Source organism: Protomyctophum bolini (assembly GCF_963924005.1).
Source record: "Protomyctophum bolini genome assembly, chromosome: 23".
NCBI lineage: Eukaryota > Metazoa > Chordata > Actinopteri > Myctophiformes > Myctophidae > Protomyctophum > Protomyctophum bolini.
The window spans coordinates 26,411,581-26,432,715 of record NC_137884.1 but is presented as its reverse complement, the minus strand read 5'-3'; the positions used below and the strand labels follow the sequence as shown (position 1 = coordinate 26,432,715).

Genomic DNA, 21,135 nt, shown 5'->3' with positions numbered 1-21,135 from the left:
TGTCTGACTGGACTGGGATTCCATTGATTTCTTTCTGCTCAAAGGATTGAGCAATATTATATTATAGCATCATGGAAATAATAAAGTTGGGCGCTTTTTTTTACAATGCCTCAAATGACAGAGTCTGTTTTGCCCAGTAGAAAAGAGAACCGTTTCCAGTGGTGAAGTTTGGCCATTATAATACATAATAATACATTCTCTTTTTAACCTTGCACTGTTGTTGTTTCTGCTATGTTTTGCTTTGTCTTTTTCCTAATAAAGTCTGTTCCTAGTGTTCTTACTGTATGTAAAGCGCTTTGGGTATTCATAAAAGCGCTATATAAACTTGAGCTATTATTATTATTATTATTAAGGCATTTGTGTGTGTGTGTGTGTGTGTGTGTGTGTGTGTGTGTGTGTGTGTGTGTGTGTGTGTGTGTGTGTGTGTGTGGCTGTCTGTGTGCAGGGCGTTGCTGAAAATGAGCACCTGTGCTCAGCTACTTCCCTGGGTAAATAAAGAAGAAAGAATAAAGATAATAATTTAAAATCGCATTTAGAATTGTTAGAACCAGCCTCAGGTCAAAATGGGCTATTTATTTATTTTCTGCTAAAATCTGCTATTTTTAAATAGCTAAAGCATAACATAATACTTCAAACGCACTTCAAACAAAAGGGGTTCCCTCCCCAGAATGGGTTGTTTTATAGTGGCGACAGACACAGAAACGAGGAGAGAGAGAGAGACGGGAAGTGACAGATAGAACAGTTGGTCAGGGACGCACACACACACACACACACACACACACACACACACACGGTCACGGGACAGTCCGACCGGCTGCATTAGGAGCCTATAGGACGGTCCTCTGAACGCTACGCTACGGCCCAGGCGTTGTGTGTGTTTTGACGGGCCGGTAACAGGTGGGCCTGCTGTCTGTCTGTCAGCCATAAGGCCACTTCCGCTCCACAAAGATCAGTCCCAACTTCAAAGGTCCAAATCTTTCTCCCCCCACAAGCACCCGCACGGCACTCTCTCTCCCATTCATGGACCTTTATGTGCCAATGCAGCGGAAATAAATTAATCCCACGGGTCACGGTCTGAATCAGCTTCAGTCAAAAGACAAAAAAATAAATGATCTGTCCCGCCCGCCTAGGAGGCATCGGGCCTTTTGCAGTTTGGCTGTTTCATATACGTTTGATGTGGAAGTAGAAGGAGAATTACAGTAAACCCTGGCGTGTTTATTTGGGTCAGCAGCAGGACATTCTATAGACGCCGTGTCTGACATCACACCTACAGCAATACAACGTCGTGAAATCAACACAGAGGATAATCTACTGCTGTTGTTCTCGCCAAGAAATATACAGGAATAACCAATTTTACACCTACAGTATGCAAAACATAATAGTCTATTTTCCAGCCCACAGAGCCCCATTGTGAACCCGTTGAGTACACCAATGTTTTATTATATTTTATTTAATTAATTATGCTTTAAGTAGCATGTGACATGTCAAACTAGGGGGTTTTCATGATGCTGAATCCATTCCAAGTAGTTTAGCAAAAAAAAACACTCATTGGGCTTAAAACGTTAAAAAGTACTTATTCCCTGTATTGTTGTAATTGGTGACTTTCAATAATATACTAGGAATGTTCTACAGAAGTACTGCACCTTAAGTCACATGACTGGGTTCTTCACAGCTGCTATCTGATGAATGATTACTATATACAATTTGATTGGTTGCCTATTCTCAAACTATGCCTGAAGGCGGCCGAAAGGCCGAAACGTTGCTACGACTTCTCCTCCTTCCTTATAACGTACAGTATATGCAGACAAACCCAAAAGGGTTGTTCTGGTACTACTGTAGCGTCAGACCTTATTTTCACCTGGCACAAACCGTGTCTCAACATCTGCTGCTCATTCCAGAGCGGCCATCATTCCATGCCTGTAGCAGAAAGAAAGCATAGCAGCAGACGGACCATCACAGCGTTCAGCTCTGTGTTTATATCTCAGTTCCTTCCTGCCTGCAGAGGGTATCATCATCAATCCAACAGCCTGTGTGCTCCACGCAAAACCACTTCTTTTCGCCTACTCGTTTATTTATTGCCAAGTTATGATTCTTCCCATTGATTGGGGTATAATGGGGAAGATACGTTACTCATAAGAGGGTTTTAGGGCTCGTATTTACCACTTCTTAACCCATTCTGAATGGGAACCCATTTTGGTGTAAGCGTCATGTCATGCTTTAGCTATTGAAAAATAGCAGATCTACAAGCTCGTAGCGCGCCACCGAGTGGCGCGCTACGAGCTTGTAGGTCTGCTATTTTTGAAAAATCAAAGAACGAATGACATTTTTAGAATCTGATCTCAGGTCAGAATGGGTTCATCAGACCAGTAGTGTGTGTCCAGTGGAAACCTCGTATGAATCTGATCTCAGGTCAGAATGGGTTAAACTGTACCGGGGTCCCACAGGGGTCTCCTCCTGACAGGGTTTTAGTGGTTATAACGTCAGATGTGATTAAAACACGACGCTCCAATTAACAAAATCTGAGCTCAGTTCAAACTATGCAAACTTTACTGTTAGGTTCACTTCACCCCTGAGTCACAGAACAAGACCTCTCTCTAAAAGCCCCACATCGAGACACATTGTGAACTTGTAGATCGGCTATTGTCAAATCATGGCTGAAATGTATATAGGGCTGAAGTGGTTAATACTGTATACGTTTTGTACTCCGAGTAAATGTACTTATAGCTACTTTACTTCAAGGGAAAAGGCACGCTCAACTCAAACAGTCCTTTAAAGGGACACTTCACCCTTTTTGAAAAACAATATATGTTAATGACGTTTAGAAGCTTTAGAACACTTTCCTGGGGGTCTTTATGTGTGTAATATGTGGTTTTAGATATTTTAGATTGTAGCAGTGAGCCTGTTGTCTCTGATGTCATGGACACTGGGCTCACTTCCTTCCTGGACTACATGTTGTTGTCTCAGTAAGACAGCTCTCCACCTATCCACAAGGAAGAGCAGTGCACCAAAGAATTATGGGAATTGTAGTCCAGGAAGGTAGTGAGACCAGTGTCCGCATGACATCAGAGACACTGGGCTCACTGCTACAATCTAAAATATCTAAAACCACATATTACACACATAAAGACCCCCAGGAAAGTGTTCTAAAGCTTCTAAACATCATTAACATATATTTTTTTGCAAAAAGGGTGAAGTGTCCCTTTAAGTATTCTGGCGTGTGCTGGGGGTGCAGATTCGAAGGGAACATGTAGAAAAGAGAACAAAACCTACACTCTCGGTTGTAGTAAAGAGTCTTATTAAATAATGTACAGTACAGTACATGTGCAGTAGAAAGAGAACGAAAGCTACACTCTCGGTTGTAGTAAAGAGTCTTATTTAATAACGTAGAGGATCCACAGCAGCAGTCAGACCACCAGACAAGCGTGTTGTTTCGGCGCGCATGACGCATCCCATTCTGAACGGGAACGCCTTTTGGTGTTTAACCCATTCTGACCTGAGATCAGATTCATACGAGGTTTCCACTAGGACACACACTGGTCTGATTAACCCCATTCTGACCTGAGATCAGATTCTAAAAATGTCAGTCGTTCTTCGATTTTTTCAAAAATAGCAGACCTACAAGCTCGTAGCGCGCCACTCGGTGGCGCGCTATGAGCTTGTAGATCTGCTATTTTTCAATAGCTAAAGCATAACATAATGCTAACACCAAAATGGGTGCCCTCCCAGAATGGGTTAAAAGCACTGCGTCATGCTTTAGCTATCTAAAAATAGCAGACCTACAAGCTCGTAGCGCGCCACTCGGTGGCGCGCTACGAGCTTGTAGATCTGCTATTTTTCAATAGCTAAAGCATAACATGATGCTAACACCAGAATGAGTTCCCGTTCAGAATGGGTTAAAAGCACTGCGTCATGCTTTAGCTATATCTAAAAAATAGCAGATCTACAAGCTCATAGCGCGCCACCGAGTGGCGCGCTATGAGCTTGTAGGTCTGCTATTTTTTGAAAAAAAATCATGAAAATGTGTCGCAAATTTGGAATATATATTCTTTCAGAGCGAATGTTTTTTTTAACTCAAATCTTTGCTTCTGGGAGGGGGGTCCCTACTAGAACAACATATTTTCAGATGGGGGTCGGCGGCCATATCCAGATATTTTTGGGGGTCCTTGACATAAAAAAGGTTGAGCACCACTGACATAGAAACATGGGGTTTTAACCCTTTCAGAACCACTGACATAGAAACATGGGGTTTTAACCCTTTCAGAACCACTGACATAGAAACATGGGGTTTTAACCCTTTCAGAACCACTGACATAGAAACATAGGGTTTTTTTCCAGAAAACTGTAGGATTTAGAAGACATTTGTAGAATCGAGCTCAGGTCTAAAATGGGTTAATTCTGTCAGAATTACTTAAGGTTTTGAACACAGGTCCATTATTGGGAAGTACGTTTGTGCCTTGTTTAAATGCCCTGACCTGTGACACCGCCTAGTGGAGAACGGCTGTAATGCGGTTTGTGCACCCCTTGTGTCATGAATGCTCCAGTAGATTTTTGGCACCGTTTGGAATGGAAATTCTAAGTTAACCCCCCCCAACGTCAACATAATAATCTTTCTAAAAAATCTTTACAAGGGAATCACCCCCTCATAATAAACCACACTTGGCTATAGTTTCACATGGAAACTAAAGCATACAAACCAGTGTTCATTTCCTAGATTAAAACTGAGGAAAAATGTTCGTCGAGTAAAATGGAATAAAAACTATATTGACAATTTCGTCAACGGGTGCAGTGCTTAGTTTAGACAGTTTTTGGTTTAGACCAGTCATTTGGTTAGACCAGTCAATAGCCATTAGTCCTACAACTACAACCTATCTCAAACCCTCACCCTAAACAACCTAACCTCCCACAGGGCAGCACACCTAAACCTAACCTTAACCCATGTCTAACCAATGACTAGTCTAAACTAAGTATATGCACCCCTTCGTCAACAGATTAAAAACTAGACAAAAATGTGAGGGAGGGACTAGTGGAGAAGAGATCCAGTGGATTAACGAGTACCGGTAATTTCGTAGTTTGGTTGTGCTCGGGTGTTGTTCTCTGAAAACAGCAGATCTACAAGCTCACAGCGCGTGAGCTTGTAGATCCGCTATTTTCAGCATGTAAAGTAAAACCAGCCATTTTAAAGGGACACTTCACCCTTTTTGCAAAAAAATATATGTTAATGACGTTTAGGAGCTTTAGAACACTTTCCTGGGGGTCTTTATGTGTGTAATATGTGGTTTTAGATATTTTAGATTGTAGCAGTGAGCCTGTTGTCTCTGATGTCATGGACACTGGGCTCACTTCCTTCCTGGACTACATGTTGTCTCAGTAAGACAGCTCTCCCCCCCTATCAACAAGGAGGAGCAGTGCACCAAAGAATTATGGGAATTGTAGTCCAGGAAGGTAGTGAGACCAGTGTCCATGACATCAGCGACAACAGGCTCACTGCTACAATCTAAAATATCTAAAACCACATATTACACACATAAAGACCCCCAGGAAAGTGATCTAAAGCTTCTAAACGTCATTAACATATATTTTTTTGCAAAAAGGGTGAAGTGTCCCTTTAAGTCGTCATCAAGACCCGCCAAAATACAGTTTCGTCGACGAAATCAACTGTAGACTTAGTCGACTAAAATCTTATGACATTTAGTCGACTAAAACTAGACTTAAAAACTCGCTGTCAAAATCAACACTGGTACAAACGTTCTATGAAAATTGTGTTATTATTTTTTGAAAGGTTATTTTCATGTCATGTGAAAACAAAGAGACAAAACAAGTCAACATTTACAGCGGTTTATAATAATTTAATAAAATCAACAAGATACTGTACTATGCATTGCATTATATATAATCTCCATACAATATTAATATATATAAGATACATATTCACATTGATACAGTATTGTTACACTTTTAATTATTGGGATCAGTGTTGATTTTGACAGCAAATGTTTTGAATAAAAATGTAATCACATTTTTTATAGTCATCTGAAATGTTTTGGTTTTAGTTGACTAAAATACCATAATAGTTTTAGTCGACTAAATCCACAGTTGATTTACTTGTGACTAAAATCAGAGGCAGAGTTACGACAACTCCCGTTTTCTTCTCCATAGACTTCTATAGAGCGTCGCAGTCCCCTTTCATGACGACGCCAGGCCCAGGAAAAAGTTTTCCAATGCATTTTTTTCCCGTAGACATTTCAAAACGTATTTATTTAAAGACCTTTAAAGCGTCGTGTACGAAGCCAACTCTTGTCGTGACAACTCATGACAACACACACAATATTTAAGTGTTGTAACCTGCCGTTTTTTTCTACTTTCTAATAATTTGTTCAGCCCGGAAAAGTGTGTTTGTTGTCATGATTTGTCACGACAAGAGTTGTCTTTGTCCGCGGCGTATAAACGTCTTTAAATAAATACTTTCTGAAAAGTCTATGAGGAAAATTAACGGGGATTTATTTTCCGGGTCTCTCGAGGGGGGGCGGGGCTGCGACACTCTATAGGTGAATAGGGACTCCAGAAGTTTACGGAATGCACTGGAGTCTATGGGGCTCGCACGAGTACATGAACCATGTGACCAGGCTGTTTTCTGCCCCCTCAATGTCGCAACACATGTCTATACTTAAAATATATTTTGGGGTGGACGTTATGGCGGGCGCTGAAATGCCCGATTTATACTCGGCTGTGTGCCCAAATAAATCGCAGATCTACAAGGTGGCACTGGCAACGTGTCACAGCGCGACACGCTGTGAACTTGTAGATCGGCTATTTTCTATTTTCGGCTATACACAACCAAGCGTAAAATGACTCCACTATCAGTCCCTCTCCCTAACATTGTGGTCTGGTTTTTATTTATTGACTAAATCGCCAGTACATTATTTTAGTCATAGTAAAGGTAGTCGACGAAGGTTTTTCGGGAAAATCAACACTGATTTTGGGATGAATTCATCATCAACAGGTAGTGTATCTGAGCACAGTATGTTCTACCAACATTAATAAGACAATGTTTGTAGAGTGCGAGACTTTGTGTAATAACCGGGAGGTCAGGGTTACTATTCTGAAGCATAATATTTTACTATTATTATTATTATTATATAACTAGACATTCCCCGCATGTCTGTTATGTTATCCTCTCCCAAGCTATTTTAAGCTCTTTCTTCCCCTCATTTCCACTGCCGACTAAAAACAAGGTTATTTTAAGCTGTATATAAAGTAGCAGCAGCACCTTTCTGTAGTGGCAGGGTCGAGTTATTTTGGGGCGGGATCTACAAGCTCATAGCACGCCACCGAGTGGCGCGCTTACGAGCGTGTAGGTCTGCTATTTTTGAAAAATCGACTGACATAGAAACATAGCTTTTTCAGAAAGCTGTCAGGATGTAGAAGACATTTTTAGAATCTGATCTCAGGTCAAAATGGGTTAAAAGGGAGACATTTATCGTCCCTCTTCATGTGAACAAAAGGCAGCCAATCGGTTGTTCAAGCGTTCTTTGCTCTATTATTCGTTGGCCTGCCCCTAAAACGGACGAGGTTACTAATCGATGAGACGACATCGTTACCCTGGAAAACAAATCCAAAATGGGGGATGTTGTGATGCAAAGTTATCTATATTTATTTAAAGTATCGTAAACTATAAGAGCTTCCAGATTCACAGAGCGAGAGAGAGTTGCAGCATTCAGGAAGAGATTGAAAAGAGAAGCCACAAATAAAGCTGACATTTGCATGATTGATTTTAGTGCAAAGTGCAAAACACCGCCTGAGAGCTTCTGATTGATTTAAGACCAAGTGGTGGACACTTAATAATAATACACGTAAATAATACATGTAAACAAACTGCTGTGGACTTTAATTAATGCCAGCAACAGCTGGACACTTTTTCCTGTAACCTAACTGACCCAAATATTTATTATACTCTTATGATCTTCCTGGCAATAATGATCACAGTTTAAAGATGGAATGCGTGGTGCGTGTGTGTGTGTGCGTGCGTGCGTGCGTGCGTGAGAGGCATCGACACCATAACAGGGATATCCTTCACACAGACAACATCCTACTCATCGCCCTGCGTTGTGTTTACGTTATCAGGCTATGATGAGCTTATCAAACATTGTGTTTACGTTATCAGGCTATGAGCACATCAAACATTATGTTTAGTTTACGTTATCAGGCTATGAGCACATCAAACATTATGTTTAGTTTACGTTATCAGGCTATGAGCACATCAAACATTATGTTTAGTTTACGTTATCAGGCTATGAGCACATCAAACATTATGTTTAGTTTACGTTATCAGGCTATGAGCACATCAAACATTTCGCTGGCTCTAAATCGACCCTTTGAGGTCCGGGAAAAAGGCACTGCTTTTGGTTCCCATCTCTCGGACGGCTCCCCATTCCATTGCACTAACTATCCAAATAACAAATCACTTCCAGCTAGTTTACAAGAACCTCTGTGATGGGAATTGGGAACACTTTCATGTATAGTGAGTATGCACAGGCATGATTTTCCCATCAGGACACGCCCCCCTCATCTAGTAAGTAAGTAGCCTAGGGCAGGAGCCTATCTCCTGTTTCTGTAGCCATGAGGCCCATAGGGGCAGGAGCCTATCTCCTGTTTCTGTAGCCATGAGGCCCATAGGGCAGGGGCCTATCTCCTGTTTCTGTAGCCATGAGGCCCATAGGGGCAGGAGCCTATCTCCTGTTTCTGTAGCCATGAGGCCCATAGGGGCAGGAGCCTATCTCCTGTTTCTGTAGCCATGAGGCCCATAGGGGCAGGAGCCTATCTCCTGTTTCTGTAGCCATGAGGCCCATAGGGGCAGGAGCCTATCTCCTGTTTCTGTAGCCATGAGGCCCATAGGGGCAGGAGCCTATCTCCTGTTTCTGTAGCCATGAGGCCCATAGGGGCAGGAGCCTATCTCCTGTTTCTGTAGCCATGAGGCCCATAGGGGCAGGAGCCTATCTCCTGTTTCTGTAGCCATGAGGCCCATAGGGGCAGGAGCCTATCTCCTGTTTCCGTAGCCATGAGGCCCATAGGGGCAGGAGCCTATCTCCTGTTTCTGTAGCCATGAGGCCCATAGGGGGCAGGAGCCTATCTCCTGTTACTGTAGCCATGAGGCCCATAGGGGGCAGGAGCCTATCTCCTGTTTCTGTAGCCATGAGGCCCATAGGGGGCAGGAGCCTATCTCTTAGTTCTTTAGCCATGAGGCCCATAGGGGCAGGAGCCTATCTCCTGTTTCTGTAGCCATGAGGCCCATAGGGGCAGGAGCCTATCTCCTGTTTCTGTAGCCATGAGGCCCATAGGGGCAGGAGCCTATCTCCTGTTTCCGTAGCCATGAGGCCCATAGGGGCAGGAGCCTATCTCCTGTTTCTGTAGCCATGAGGCCCATAGGGGCAGGAGCCTATCTCCTGTTTCTGTAGCCATGAGGCCCATAGGGGCAGGAGCCTATCTCCTGTTTCTGTAGCGTGAGGCAGCTTGATGTACAAGTACACCCCCTGGACAAGCCCTGATTTACGGGTCACGCTGGAAAACGGAAATGAGTGAATGGAATTTGGCTCTGGAAATCTCACCCTTACTAAAGAGTCAAAAATGCCATCAATAATACATAAATTTTTAAATAAATAAAAATGTAATATCTGGTGTTTTAACACGCTTGTTTCACAAGTGGAAGTACTGACAGACTAGAGCAAATGCACAAACATAATCTTTCTCTCCCTCACATGCGCGCGTACACACACACACACACACACACACACACACACACACACACACACACACAGCCTTACTACTAATAATAGTAAGTATTCCTGAGGATTTACTGGGTGTAGTACAGTATTTATGGCACAATAATGGTAAAATATGTAATACAATAAATCATTGTCTTCGTGTAAGTACTCAATCTAATATAGGTATGGTTTTGCCCACTCAATTCATAATTAACGTTCCAATCTTGGGAGAACTGAACCGGTTCCCATTGGGAACCAACCGGTAGAAAAAGGGGCCCCTTGTGTTCTAGGTTATAGTTTCTCAGATTAATGACATTAGTTTTCTACTCCCAGTGAGTCCCAGAGAGCGTCTCTCTCTCTCCTCTCCTCAGCAAGAGGACGGGCGCCCATAGCAGAGGAAGTTGATGATGAGCTTTGGTATGGCCAGCTGACCTATGACCTCCAGAGCTCTGGTACCCAGCATGCTCCTCACAGCCACTCTGCTTAGTTGCTGCAGACTCAGGGGAGTGCCTGAAGGCAGCACATACAGTATACAACGTTTGTTGGACAAAATATAGCGTATATATATTATATTATATTTATGGCTAAAGCACTCTTAGCCAACATTGCGTGCAAAGTGTTTCCAGAATGCTGTTAGGCTAGTGTTGTAGTCGAGTCCACCTAAAGCGAGACCGAGTCAAGACCAAGTATGACTGGAGGCGAGACCGAGTCCAGACCGAGAACAGATTTGTTTTTCCTTCTCATTTTCAGGTACAGAAAACCCTGCGAGAGCAGGCAGGCTGCGATAAGCACCAGACAGGCTGCGATAAGCACAAAAACAGCTCTCTGATAATGTTAACGTGAAAGGGCTCCTCATAATATATATGGGTATAATAAAAAATGATTTCCTTGCATTGTAGTGACTCGTGATTGGAGTGGACTCGGTGGGGGAAGAGCCCCGAGTCCCTTTGGTTCGAGACCGAGTCAAGTCCAATTGAGTCGAACTCGAGACCCAGTGCCGTCTCTACGTATACGCGCAGTACGCACTGCGAGTAGGGCAACACGCCGAGGGGGGCAACAAAATGTGCCAAAAAGTGCCAAGCCGACCCTCAAAATAACACATTTCTCCACGGCTACGCCACGTAATAACGAGCGGCCGTGTGCGCGTCCTCGCAAACAGCGAAGATAGCCGATCTGCATGAGGAATAGCAGCGCTCTCGTCGGGATGGGGGGGGGCAGCACAAATATCCTACGAGTAGAGGGCAACCAAATGGTCAGCTACGGCCCTGTCCAGACCAGAATGGAGTACTACAACACTAGGACCCTGTCGCTGTAGCCTATAGTAAATGCTGTAGCGGGGCAGATAACTGATAATTACATCACTTGCGGATACAAGCATCAACATTGGCACACACACATACTCCTTAGGGATTGTTCTTTTGATAAAAAACATCTGGCCAAATACAATTTCAAGATGTCAGGACATTTTTCAAGATGGCCACCATTACAATATAATGTATTACCAATACAGTAATATTGCATTTAGCAATACAATCCTATAGACTTATTTGAATGATCTTGGTGCTCACTATGTAGAATCCAAATTTACTCACAGGCTTCCGCATGGTACCACATATCAGCCCCGGAAAACATTAGAGGGTTATGTTTATGTCTGACTCAGGTAAAATGGATGGTGGTGTATTCATATCTTAGTATTGAGTTTAGTGTGTGTGTGTGTGTGTGTGTGTGTGTGTGTGTGTGTGTGTGTGTGTCAATTCAGGCACGGCTGTCTAACTAATCATTAATCTACAGTAGCTAACTGATGCGGGGCTCATTAGACAACATTTGGGACACTGAAGTCATTATTTAGCTACACCAAACTAATGAATTACTCAGCTGTTACCAGTGGTGGAAAGTAACTACCGGTAAGTACTTTTACTTAAGTACTGTACTTAAGTACAATTTTGGGGTATTTGTACTATTTGTAATTTCCAGTACTTTTATACTTCTACTCCACTACATCTCAGAGCCACAATTTGTAGGCTACTTTTACTCCACTACAATTATTTGAAAACGTACTATAGTTACATTTTGGCCATTTGAAAAATAGCCGATCTACAAGCTCACAACAATACAATCAATACATCGTACTCACTCTCGTAGAACTGCAGGCAGGCTCTGGAGGAGGAACTGGATGCCGTGTAGTCGATGGGTTTCTTGTCGCGGTAGTCGCGGGCGAACACGTTGGCTCCGAACTCCACCAGCGTCTCCATCAGGTCGTCGTGCCCCGGGGCGGCCTTGGCGACGCGATGCAGGGGCGTCTCGTGTAGCCTGGCGGCGTTCACCTTCGCTCCTACAGTAACATTTACAGTAAGCATTTAGCCTGGCGGCGTTCACCTTCGCTCCTACAGTACAATTTACAGTGAGCATTTAGCCTGGCGGCGTTCACCTTCGCTCCTACAGTATAATTTACAGTAAGCATTATTTAGCAGACGCTCTTCTTAACAGTCATTTGACTGGTGGTGATCAGGGATGCAGCTCACCTGCATTGAGCAGCACTTGGACACAGTCTGCGTGAACGTGGGAACAGCTCACCTGCATTGAGCAGCACTTGGACACAGTCTGCGTGAACGTGGGAACAGCTCACCTGCATTGAGCAGCACTTGGACACAGTCTGCGTGAACGTGGGAACAGCTCACCTGCATTGAGCAGCACTTGGACACAGTCTGCGTGGACGTGGGAACAGGCCACGTGCAGTGGGGTGCCGTAGTACATATCGTAGGCCTCCAGACTGGCGCCCACCGCGATCAGCAGCTTGACACATTCAGCACTCCCTGAGACAAGGAGAATAGCATGTTGTTCACTCCCTGAGACAAGGAGAATAGCATGTTGTTCACTCCCTGAGACAAGGAGAATAGCATGTTGTTCACTCCCTGAGACAAGGAGAATAGCATGTTGTTCACTCCCTGAGACAAGGAGAATAGCATGTTGTTCACTCCCTGAGACAAGGAGAATAGCATGTTGTTCACTCCCTGAGACAAGGAGAATAGCATGTTGTTCACTCCCTGAGACAAGGAGAATAGCATGTTGTTCACTCCCTGAGACAAGGAGAATAGCATGTTGTTCACTCCCTGAGACAAGGAGAATAACATGTTGTTCACTCCCTGAGACAAGGAGAATAGCATGTTGTTCACTCCCTGAGACAAGGAGAATAGCATGTTGTTCACTCCCTGAGACAAGGAGAATAGCATGTTGTTCACTCCCTGAGACAAGGAGAATAGCATGTTGTTCACTCCCTGAGACAAGGAGAATAGCATGTTTGTTCCCATAGCTTGTAAAAGACAATGTATGTTTTCACACAGATATAATTACTGTGGTGGAAAAAGTACTTACATTTTTTACTTAAGTTAAAAGCATCAGGGCTGTATTTTGCGTGTCTTATTAAGTACCAGGTCTTATTCCCTAACTTGAGTAAACTAAAGACCTGGAGGCGTGGTCAATGCCATTTGGCTATTCTGAGTGGCCAAAGAGCATTGATCACGCCTCCAGGTCTTTAGTTTACTCAAGTCAGGGAATAAGACCTGGTATTAAGACACGCAAAATACAGCCCTCAATGTGGAAATACGTATTCAATATTAATTTGAGTAAAAGTACAAAAGTATTGGCATTAAAATGTACACTTAAAGGTACCAAAAGTAGAAAGTATTCATTATGCAGAATGTCACATCCCAAGTTTTCAGATGTATTAAAAATGTTTCGAAAATAGCAGATCTGCTATTTTGAAATGGCCGAAATGTACATAGGGCTGAAGTGGTTAATGTATGCTTTGTCATAATAATCAAATCTACAAAGTAACAAGCTTGTATAGGTTTCTTTTAAATCGAAGAACGACTGACATATAGAAACATAGCTTTTTCAGAAAACTGTCAGGATGTAGAAGACCTTTTTAGAATCTGATCTCAGGTCAGAATGGGTTAACCCATTGGTGTTAGCATCATGTTATGCTTTAGCTATTGAAAAATAGCAGATCTACAAGCTCATAGCGCGCCACCGAGTGGTGCGCTACGAGCTTGTAGGTCTGCTATTTTTTGAAAAATCGAAGAACGACTGACATTTCTAGAATCTGATCTCAGGTCAGAATGGGTTAATCAGACCAGTGTGTGTCCAGTGGAAACCTCGTATGAATCTGATCTCAGGTCAGAATGGGTTAAGCAAATGCAGTTACTTTCAACCAGTGTAATCCTATCATAATCATAATCATAACCCTACCTCCCATGCAGGCTTCGTGGAGGGGTGAGGCCGTTCGGGAGGTCAGGGCAGGGTTGACCTTGGCTCCTCTCTCCAGCAGCAGCCGTGCGCATTCGGCGCTCCCCGCCGAACAGGCGTCACACAGAGGTGTGCTCCCGTCAACGTTCCTGGCGTCCACCTTGGAAGAAAACACCAGAAAGAATACTTTACTTTATCACCGGGTGGAAACCTGGCATGTCCAAAAGAAAAATAAAAACGCTACTTTTCAGGAAAAGGAAAAAAAAGAACCAGTGACATCGTCGATGGGGAATCCAAGCTAATAGAAGCTTTCTATTCCAGAAAAGTTGCAATGTGATAATGGAAGCCATCGTTCTGTCACGATACAAAAAATATCTGCCTAAATGTCACTGGTGGACGGGTTTCTGAACTGCCCACAGCCCTCCTATGAGACACAGACCGAGTCTTTATCAGAGTGTACAGTACATCACAGCAGTTAAACTCAATAAGTATAATTGTAATATTCCAGATGTGTATGCACCAGATGTGGTGAAGATAGAGGCACATTGTTCCACTGTCTATGGTCCTGTCCAAAGTTGATGGAGTTTTGGGGGAAGGTCGGGGCAGGAAATACAGAAGATTTTGTCTATAAATATTGTACCAGAACCAAAGTTCTTCCTGCCCCGGTCTATATCCAGAGGGACACAAGATAAAGCGTAATGAACAAATGTTTATAGATATTATGTCTTTTACAAGCTAAGAGAAGGATAGCATTGACCTGGAAGAGGCCAGACAAACCAAGTATTACACAGTGGGTTCAGGGAACTGTCTTTATGTTTACCTTTGGAAAAGATTGCATACATAAGAAATGTTTCAGGAGGTGTGGGGACGTTTTATAAGTTACATAAAGAACAATAATTTGTCACATTTAATGGATGGGACTGAAGAGGAGTAGTGCTGTTGTTGTTGTTTTGTTTTTGGTTATTGTTGTAATCAGTAATTGTCAGTAATTGTCTTGTAATGTTCATTGTTGTTTTCTTTTCTTAAATTTTTATCCCACGATTTTGTAACCCAGTTTTTCTTTTTCACCCAGTGCCAATTATCTAAGTAATCCTGGGCGCTACACTTCCTCTGCCAACCTGGGAGGGCAGCGGACTGACCTCATGCCTCCTTCTATGCATGAGGAGTCCAAGCTGCTTCTTTTCACCTGACAGGGGGGGGAATTTCCCCGGCCGGACGTAGCGCGTGGAAGGAACACGTTATTCCGACCAGTTCCTTTCCCCTCCATCAGGCGCCCTGGCTGGCCAGGGGGAGGTAGTTTTAGAGACCAGGATTACGCCCATTGGCTGGCCCAGACAACGAGGCGGGACTTCCAGCTTCTTCTTCGTTGGTTTTTATTTTGACTCGAGTGGGTGGGGGATCCCGTTCATAGACTGTAACGGTAGCCACGCCCCTCAGAACATGCGCGACTTTATGGTAATTCTTTTAATAAATGGGACCATAATTTTCCAAAAAGAATATTATGACATTAGAAATGAGACTTTAAACTAGTGACTGGAAGCAGAAAGTATTCATGACCATGTTTATTAAGTTAATACAGTCTAGGTGAAGTTGGGCCCAAATACATGGACTTCTATGGGGCTATGGGTTTTTCTGGGTCCAGTGACAGCGCCACAACAGGCCATTATATGAACTTTCATTTCCTTAGTGGCTTCACAAAATATCCGTCTGACTGCCCCCCTGGAGGGTACCTACCCTAGGGGACACGGGGAGAACATTGTTGTTTTTTTGTGTATTTGTATTGTCATGTGTGTAAAAAAGGAAAATAATTGTGGTATTTTAACATTGAACATAACATTAGTGAGGTCCAATTTAGAAAAGGTATCATTATGGACTGACCAGCGCCCCGGCGTCCAGCAGTAGTCTGACACACTGGGCCTGTCCTCGGAGGGCGGCCTCGTGCAGGGGCGTTATGGAGTCCACCGCCACCATGTTGACCGAGGCTCCGCCCTGGATGAGCTGCTCCAAGATGGACGCCTCGCCCTGACAGGCTGCCTTGTGCACCTCCGTCCTCTCCGACCAGCTGCCTGCAGGAAGGACACAGGGGACACGTTAACGGCCATCTACGTTCAACACCAGTGGTTCTCAACCTGCCTGGAAGGACACAGGTGACAAGTTAACGATCTACATCAGGGGTGGACAACTGGCGGCCCAGCTAGGGGCCACATGCGGCCCCCTCCTTCACTTAATGCGGCCTGCATGTTAATATCAGAAATGTATTTCAGCTGTTAGAATTCCAAACATGCAAACACGACCCGATTTGATTATACTTTATGATTTATGACTAGTATTAAATGACTAGTATTAATTAAATGACTAGTACTTAATGACTAGTATTAAAATATTATTGTCTGTTTGTGTCCTTTGTATTTTGTGCCGAATCTGGGTTGTACATGGTTTGTTGAACTCCCTCTGGTGTTGTGGGTGTGGACTTCGTTGACATTAAGGAAGTATTTAGACAGTTACATGGGTATGTACCCATTGCAAGATGTTGTACTCTGTCGTCAACCCTAAGCCATTCCAGCCTGTCAAAGTGGGCAGGGGTGAGGTGGGTTTGTGGGGTGAGGCCAAGTATAGTAGCCAGTTTGTTTTGGGATGTCTTTTTAAAATGTCATTTTCTGTAATTTTCTTAAACTGCCAATAAAGTATTCTATCTAAGTGTTACCAGGAGGTGCATGCAGGTATCCTCGATTCCTCGCAGGCAGGTATCATACCAGGTAAACAATGAACCTGTTACCTCAGTGCATGTTTAAAGAAACAACATTATATCTTAAATTGGGGTGAGACCTACAGTATAGCCCTGGTGGTCAAGTGCTTACAGCGAGTCCCTCTCACTGACCTGAGACACTTCCCAGCTTCGAGAATATACTTTTACCTTAAGGTCTAGCAGGCTTTGTGTCGGTGCGTATAGTTACTTCGTTTTGTTTATTTTCGGGGAATTGTAAACCCTCGCACGCAGTGGGAAAAGCTGCTTATAGTGAGCAGTGGATGGGACTCCAAGCAGGGCTGTAATGGAATAATTACATTAAATATTACATGTCTCTGCACTGGACCGGGGCTAGGGGCGAGTAGCAAGTTGGTTAGCATTGAAAGATATCGTAGGCAGCCTTTATTAAGTGAACTTTAACCCCTCCGGCTGGTCAAATGTTTGACAATTAAGCTGCCTTGAAAATATAGCCTACGTAATAAAAGTGTTTGGCGCAAAAGGCGTTACGCCTCCTCGGTTGTATACTTGCCAATATCACCAAATGTGTACGTTTCAAGATCCATGTTTATTCCTTTTCCTTCACCAACAGGTCCAACTGACGCCAGAAGACGATAGCTTAGTTTGTAAACAAACCCGGCGCGCGGCTCAACATGTTTACATGCGGCAAGAACATAATCACGTGGGCGGAAGCCATCACTAAAGCACATCGACGTGAATGCTGGGAGTTGTAGTGTAACTGAGTTATATATTATAGAGGATGTGACACAGTGACAGATGGAGCTTCTCTAATACAATAAATACATAATAACTACAAGAACAATAACCACAATTCAAATAAAAATATGGAATAACTGTTATTTATAGGATCAAATGAAAACATGTTACAAACTGTGTAAAGCTAATAAGCTATACACTCATTAGAATATCATGGTCAATGTACCAATGTGCTTCTCACAACGCCAGCAGAGGTCAGTGTTCTTCAACTTTAGTGTAGGCACTATAGGCATCTTACGTGGAGGCCATTAACATGAGTTTATATTTATTGCTCTCATTAACTGTGACCAAGCCATGATGCAATTATTTTTTGCCACATCTTATAAGCTGCAATATGTAACCGATAAATCCTTCTCCCAGCATAGTTTATAAGATCCCTCTCATGTAGTTGTGTTTTGATGAATTGAACATGGTGGACCCTCTTGTAAACAAGTGTATCCGTGGATATACACGAGCCGTACCTAATGCTTAATTGGGTCGTCCACTCACAGTTAACAGTCTTTGTATTGAGTTTGTGCTTGAAATGTACTGTAATTCTGCAAACTGTTAATCAATATTCCAATCAATCAATCAATCAGTCAAATCTTGCAGCCACACATTTAGATTTCCACACATTCCACACATAATTCCTGAAAGATAATCTGATTTTCTTTTAACCCCCGTTTTAATAGTGTCTTAACTTAAAAAACAAACAGATTGTGATGCCCAACTCATTTTGCTGGGGACCCCCTGAGGCTGAAGGACCCCTGGGGGTCCCCGGAAAACCACAGTTCTACAGCCTTCATCTGCAGGTTCAACTACCGTAATAGTGCAATAAAAAAGCAATCTGATCGATTATATGCAAGATTGTGGCAGTCTCATCGCTCTGCATTCAGCAGGCGTAATTACTTTGATAATTAGATTAACCTTTCGCCAAAATGTCAATTCATAACTGATATGCATTGTCATCTAATTTGATATATGAGTGAATGAAATGGAAAGTTTAATAACAAGATATTGAAAATATATTGTACAGGGTGTCTGTGGGTCCTTAAAAATTGTTACATAGTCTTAAACTTATGTTTATTTTTTAATATTAATTACATTGTATCAAATAGATTTTCAGGTATTCCCTATCTGACTGCTATTATATGACTATATGCAACTGGGTTTTGCTGATGAACTGAAAGAAAAGCAAATATCTAAGAAATATAACATATCCGATGGTTTTGTTGATTACCAGTAGCACTCTGGATACCTTTACATTCTGTTTTGTGTACGTATGATGGATAATGATGAAGAATGGAATGGAATAATCAATCATTTGTTGCAATTTTGATCTTAAATGTCAATTCTACTGTCTGCAGGTAGCATTATGTCTTCAAAGTCTGGAATTTAACTTCCTGATACCCGTAGACATAATGTTGTATTAAACAGTGCACATGTCAAACATCTTTACCCACTTAAACCCAATATACTTAGTTGACTATGGGGTCCCCTAACAATCTATAGTAGACTTTTCCCCTCTACACCAAATGATGAATATGTTTACCGAAAATAGTCGATCTGTAGAAGTGTAGAATGGGATATACAAACGATGGCATCAAATGGGGAGTCTGTGACCTAATGCTAAATCAACATTAAAATGTTGAGGACAACCAGGTTTAAAGAGTCTCTATTTATCTTACGTTAATTCTTATTGTTCTTGTGTTCTCCATTTGCATTTTACTTACTTAGCTTTGGTGTTGAAGATCGGGGTCATCAAGGGTCGGGCTTCCCGTCATTTCTACATCCAAGGATGTGCCGTCTCTTCTTCGCCGTGATTTACCGGAATGGCTACTTCTCGTCGTTTCAGTAACAGGCTTTTGTTTTATAGGGTGAGGTTGTTAAAGGAGAATTCCATACTAAAAGGCTTTCTTACCTTTCTTTGTAGTTGTTACGTCCCCACCAAAGAGGTCCAGGTGTTATTTTGTGCAAAAGCTCCTTATTGGCTGTTTCCCCTACCATAAACCCTAAATGAATTGCATTGAAATTAATGGGAATTGAATGGGGCTATGGGGTGTTGTGCTAATTCGCTTATTTCCATCGCTCAAAATTATAATTTCTTTGTATATATCCTCTCTTCATAATGTAAATAATATCCCAAGCGGCACACTTTACTACTTCTTTCGATGGAAATAAGCGAACTAGCATAACACCCCATAGCCCCATTCAATTCCCATTCAATGCAATGCAATTCATTGAGGGCTTATGGTATAGGGAAAATAGCCAATAAGGAGTTTTTGCACAAAAAAACACCTGGACCTCTTTGGTGGGGACGTAACAACTACAAAGAAAGATAAGAAAGCATTCTAGCATGGAATTCTCCTTTAACCCCACGCCCAACCCCCAACCTGGAGGACCAGGGGTGCAGTTTAACGTCATGCCCAGGACAGATTTGCATTTTACTTCTACATATAATATTTTTGCTGTTGCATTTTATATATATTATTACATGCTATATGTTTAAGATAGGTGCATTTGAACTGTTGCATGGTTGGTGTCAAATAAAGCCCCCCAAAGCAGACCAGACTAGTCAATCACTTTATTTACTTCCCCGTGTACATATTCCAAGTGTTCAGATTTCATGAATTTATTCACTTTTATAGAATAATATACAAATTCTATCATTCTAGCCGTTATAGGATTTGTATAGTTTCTAACACTAGCAAACCGCTTGAACAATAAACAAATACATTATGCAGCACACACTACTGCTTTTGCAAGGTTGTCTCATACTGTAGTTGTTCCAATTGCAGAAACATTTAATGTTATTTCTTTAGAATTAAACTAATCAGTACTAACACAACACAACTGCTTGTCATGTTTCACCATTTCACCATTATCAAAGTACATTTTAAAAGAACAATCAATATTCTGTTGATAAAAAAAAAAACCTCATTGAATTAATAGTTTCAATGTCTTTACTTTTGTCTTTCCTTCAAAAATGGCAGATCTACAAGCTAGCAACGCATCACGTCGTTTTGAGCTTGTGGATCTTGCTATTCGTCATACAAAAAAAATGTACAGTACATGAACTGTACCTATATATATATATATAGGGCTTAACCCATTCTGAACGGGAACCCGTTTTGGTGTTAGCATCATATTATGCTTTAGCTATTGAAAAATAGCAGATCTACAAGCTTGTAGGTCTGCTATTTTTGAAAAATCAAAGAACGACTGACATTTTTAGAATCTGATCTCAGGTCAGAATGGGTTAATCAGACCAGTGTGTGTCCAGTGGAAACCTCGTATGAATCTGATCTCAGGTCAGAATGGGTTAAGTGAATGATAATGCTGTCACTAAGGAGACAATTAAGGACAAACAATAAATACTGTACAGGATATTTAAACCATTCCCTTGCCAAAAACATGTAGGCTATACAGTAAGAGTTGTAGTAGTTCGTTTTTTACAAAAGTTGTTTCTCTGATATGACCGGAAATCCAAAATTGAGAGAAATCCACAATGACATTCTGAGAAACACTGTTCCAACAGAAAATACAGTGGCGTGCACAGACATTTAGAGGGGCATGAGGTGCTCAAGTGAAAAAAGGGCACCTTGTGCAGCGCGTGGAACCGTCCAGGTTGCC

General features: G+C 42.3%; 1 protein-coding gene across 3 annotated transcripts; it reads right to left on the bottom strand.

Moving 5' to 3' along the window:
* Window positions 1-10,113: 10,113 nt before the first annotated feature.
* LOC308311191 (ankyrin repeat and SOCS box protein 13-like) lies at window positions 10,114-17,379 on the bottom strand. 3 transcript variants are annotated; one of them, XM_080757796.1, is made up of 6 exons: window positions 17,275-17,379; window positions 15,882-16,065; window positions 14,007-14,163; window positions 12,437-12,571; window positions 11,893-12,090; window positions 10,114-10,268 (listed from the first exon to the last, which is right to left on the bottom strand). In XM_080757796.1, the coding sequence occupies exons 1-6, from the start codon at window positions 17,310-17,312 to the stop codon at window positions 10,126-10,128; spliced, it is 855 nt and encodes a 284-aa protein (XP_080613922.1). In that variant the 5' UTR covers window positions 17,313-17,379; the 3' UTR covers window positions 10,114-10,125. The 3 variants fall into 3 exon arrangements, with proteins under 3 accessions (XP_080613922.1, XP_080613923.1, XP_080613924.1); XM_080757797.1 differs by having other exon boundaries at window positions 15,882-16,132; window positions 17,275-17,321; XM_080757798.1 differs by lacking the exon at window positions 17,275-17,379 and adding an exon at window positions 16,133-16,165.
* Window positions 17,380-21,135: the final 3,756 nt, after the last annotated feature.